Source organism: Berghia stephanieae, chromosome 10 (assembly GCF_034508935.2).
Source record: "Berghia stephanieae isolate SIO BIC M18660-M18661 chromosome 10, UCSD_Bste_1.3, whole genome shotgun sequence".
Lineage (NCBI taxonomy): Eukaryota > Metazoa > Mollusca > Gastropoda > Nudibranchia > Aeolidiidae > Berghia > Berghia stephanieae.
Window position 1 is genome coordinate 22,663,786 of NC_088369.1, and position 3,455 is coordinate 22,667,240.

At 41.5% G+C, this 3,455-nt stretch overlaps 1 protein-coding gene across 1 annotated transcript in view; it reads right to left on the reverse strand.

Moving 5' to 3' along the window:
* Positions 1–2,978, reverse strand: part of LOC144980612 (uncharacterized) — a gene marked incomplete at its 5' end in the record, with an annotated part of 156,398 nt that extends 153,420 nt beyond the window's left edge. Inside the window, one exon of the mRNA XM_078928291.1 lies at positions 2,640–2,978. Within this exon, the coding sequence (XP_078784417.1) occupies positions 2,640–2,978 (339 nt within the window). The remainder of the gene's footprint in view (positions 1–2,639) is intronic.
* Between the last annotated feature and the right edge of the window lie 477 nt (positions 2,979–3,455).

Genomic DNA, 3,455 nt, shown 5'->3' on the forward strand with positions numbered 1-3,455 from the left:
TCCTCAGACAATGTTTTCTCTACAGTACAGTAATACCGTCTCTGACTGCAGCACATCAAGCAACGTCTTAGTCCTCATTAGAATCATTGAAGCCATTTTAAAACCGCTACACCCCCCCCCCCCCCCCCCTCCTTCTCGCTCCCTCTTCCTTTCTTTTTATTCTTTATTTTTCATTTACAAAACGAAAAGCAAAAACCTTTTCAATGCGGAACAAATTATCAACGTTTTTGAGCGGTGACATCTTCTGAAGGCCGACCCTCTCCTCCTCCTCCTCCCATCTCTCTCTCTCTCTCTCTCTCTCTCTCTCTCTCTCTCTCTCTCTCACACACACACACACACACACACACACAAACACACATATTTATTATCAACTACCACGACTGCCTTACCCGTTAAATTGCCATGCAGAAATATTATTTTGGGCGCCATGACATAGAACAATATACAAACGAGATTGTTTTACTTGCCAAAGACATTATGAGTTGTTTTTTCTCTCTCAGCCTTATTCAATCATATTATAATTTCTTTTCTTTTTACCCCTTTTATGTTGTTGTTGTTGCTGCTGGAATTTCTTTTTCTGCCATTCCTTCCATTCTAATCCTGTCTATACCCCCCCCCCCCCAACCCATCCCCAACCCCTTCGTTCTTGGATTGTCTTTATTTCTTTTTCCTCCCTCTTTTTTGTACATAATTTGAAAACTCAAAACTGTCTGTTGCCAGTGACAACGGCGGCGGCAATTGTCATTATCATAACAATCGGCCATCGACACAAGCACACACACACACACAAGCACACACACACACACACACACACACACACACACAAACAGTTTAGCATTACAGATATTACAAAAATAGGAGTGGGATGTCTCGGCCATGAGATTATTGTTAATAAATATATGGCAGTGAGTATGAGTGTATAGATATAAACGTTCATGGTTACGCACAGTTTTGTGTGTTGGTCCGTTATACTTCCGGATGGCAATGTTGTGAACTTCTTAGCTAAGCGCATACTATCTATAGAAGGAACGAAGTTGACTTGTTATTATTTTAGACGGCCTGTAAGTGTAAGCGATTTGTTCTCAATAAATTATATCAATCAGACAATAATATACGTTAAAGGTAGTACAATTTGGTCGGCAGATGTTGAAAGTATTTTACCTAAACGCATTGCATCAATGTATGCCCGAGGACGGAGACGCCTAAAGGTATCCAAACTCTCTCTCTCTCTCTCTCTCTCTCTCTCTCTCTCTCTCTCTCTCTCTCTCTCTCTCTCTCTCTCTCTCTCTCTCTCTCTCTCTCTCTCTCTCTCTCTCTCTCTCGAACAGTGAAGTAGTAAATTCAAGATAATATATAAACGTAATTCGTTTTGAGATTAAAGCCTTTATCAGTTTTACAAGATCTGTAGTTTTAGGGCGTCTGTATTGCGTATTGGGCAATTCAGTCTTCGCCTATAACAGAAATGGTGAGGGAGTGGAGAGTGGAGAGGGGGGGGGGGGGCGGGTTCGGATCCCAGGAGACAATGCAATGTCCTCTAATGAACACCCAACTCTTCCTCCTCCCCTGATTTATTTTTTTCTAAATCTATGATCTTTTTAAAAAATTTCAATTCAATTTATATTTTTGGAGGGGAGAGGAAAGGGAGGGGATAAATAATTATCTGTCATCTTCAGACCCGTAACTCACGTAAGCGACGACACCTTTTGAATTAAAGAAGCAACCTGAAACGGTTTTGAACACGGTGTGTTAAATGAACACCCAAGACACTTAATTCAACATTAACATTTTTTTTTTTTAATGTGACCTACTTGTTCCAATCATAGTACACAATAATATATAATACAACGTGGCGAATAAGGCAACGAGAACACACGTACACTGAGGAAACAAAACCAATGAAGAACTAGACTTATAGCTTTTAGCCAGCCATCCAACCGTGTCGACAATAATACAATATTATAACGCTTTGGGTGAAGACGATCGAAAATCAATAGTTGAATTTATAGTCAATAACGGATTTATTATAAAGATATCACCTCTCTCTCTCTCTCTCTCTCTCTCTCTCTCTCTCTCTCTCTCTCTCTCTCTGCCACATCCCCCCTCCCACCTATACCAGTCCCACAACCATCAAAATGATAATGGAATATAACGTAATTAATTGGTTGTACCTATATTTACATTAGGCGACCAAACTAGCAGAAATAATAGTTGAAGTCAACGAGTTTGTGGATTTCACTCAACACAGTCATGAAACAGACAATCAGTTTGATATGTCAGAAATGTCAGATTGTCTTTGAAAATGGAAACCGAATCACCCCCCCCCCCCCCCCCCCCCCCCCCCCCCCCCCCCCCCCCCCTAACTCTCTCATTACCGGGCCATTTCAGGAAACGATCACAAAAAATAGATTTGCCTTTTCACCTAAACACCTCAAGTTCATGCAAATTTGGTTTCGGCAAAACGAGCTCTTTTATAACTATAGTAGACATTTTTCCTCAAACTTTGTGATACACAAAAGAAATTAGAATGAGAAAAATGTTGGCTGTATCGTAACGAATGTGACGATTTTCCTATGGATGGTAAGGAGAGGATTTAAAAAAAAAAAAAAAAAAAAAAACCCTTAGGAAGAATGTTATCTTACCTTTATGGAGTCAAAACAGGCAACCACTCGGCCATTTTGTACCTCCACGTGAGGGGGCGGATGTGCAAACTTGCACTCTGTGTCTGTCCGCGAGCATTTGGAGCGCTGGAACTCCCTGCACACCTCTAGCGTCAACCATCTGGAGTCTTTTGCACTGGGGTTCGCTGCTGCTGTCGTGGGCAGGATCATCATCTGGGGCGATACCATTTGCGCCATGGCGATGTGGCTGGGCGCGGAGATGGGGGGCGTCAGAGACGTGAACGAAGGGGATGGACTGAGCGCCGTGGTTGATGGTGGGTGTGACAACCGGGTGGGTGAAAAAAACAAAACAATTGAAAATCAAATGCTTTATTTATTTAATTTTGAAAATTTTGTGTATACGATATCCGCTGTGCTGTCTCGTTGGATGAATGAACAGTGAAAGCTTGCTATAGTGTCGGATGGGAATAATATATTGATTGAATTGCCAAACGCGTGTGGTAGTTGTAGTTGTAATATTTGCGAAGATAATAATAAATCCGAGGGGATTAATTTCTGGTGAACACACGAGCAGAGGTAACAGTTGAGGCAAGCTGTACTGACAACAATGGTATTGCAATGGTAGGTAGGTAAGTCGTTGGTTGCAGTGGGAGGGAGATGCAGCTTGTTATAAAATTATTCTGAGCTGACGTGGAATGATTTCGTTGCTGTTGATGTTGTTGTTGTAGAATTGTAAACCCTTGGCCCAACCAATTCACTCAGATGTGGGCAAGGGTGATAAATCTGGGGAGAACAAGAAAGAGAGAAAAACGATAATAAATACACTGTAGTGAAAAA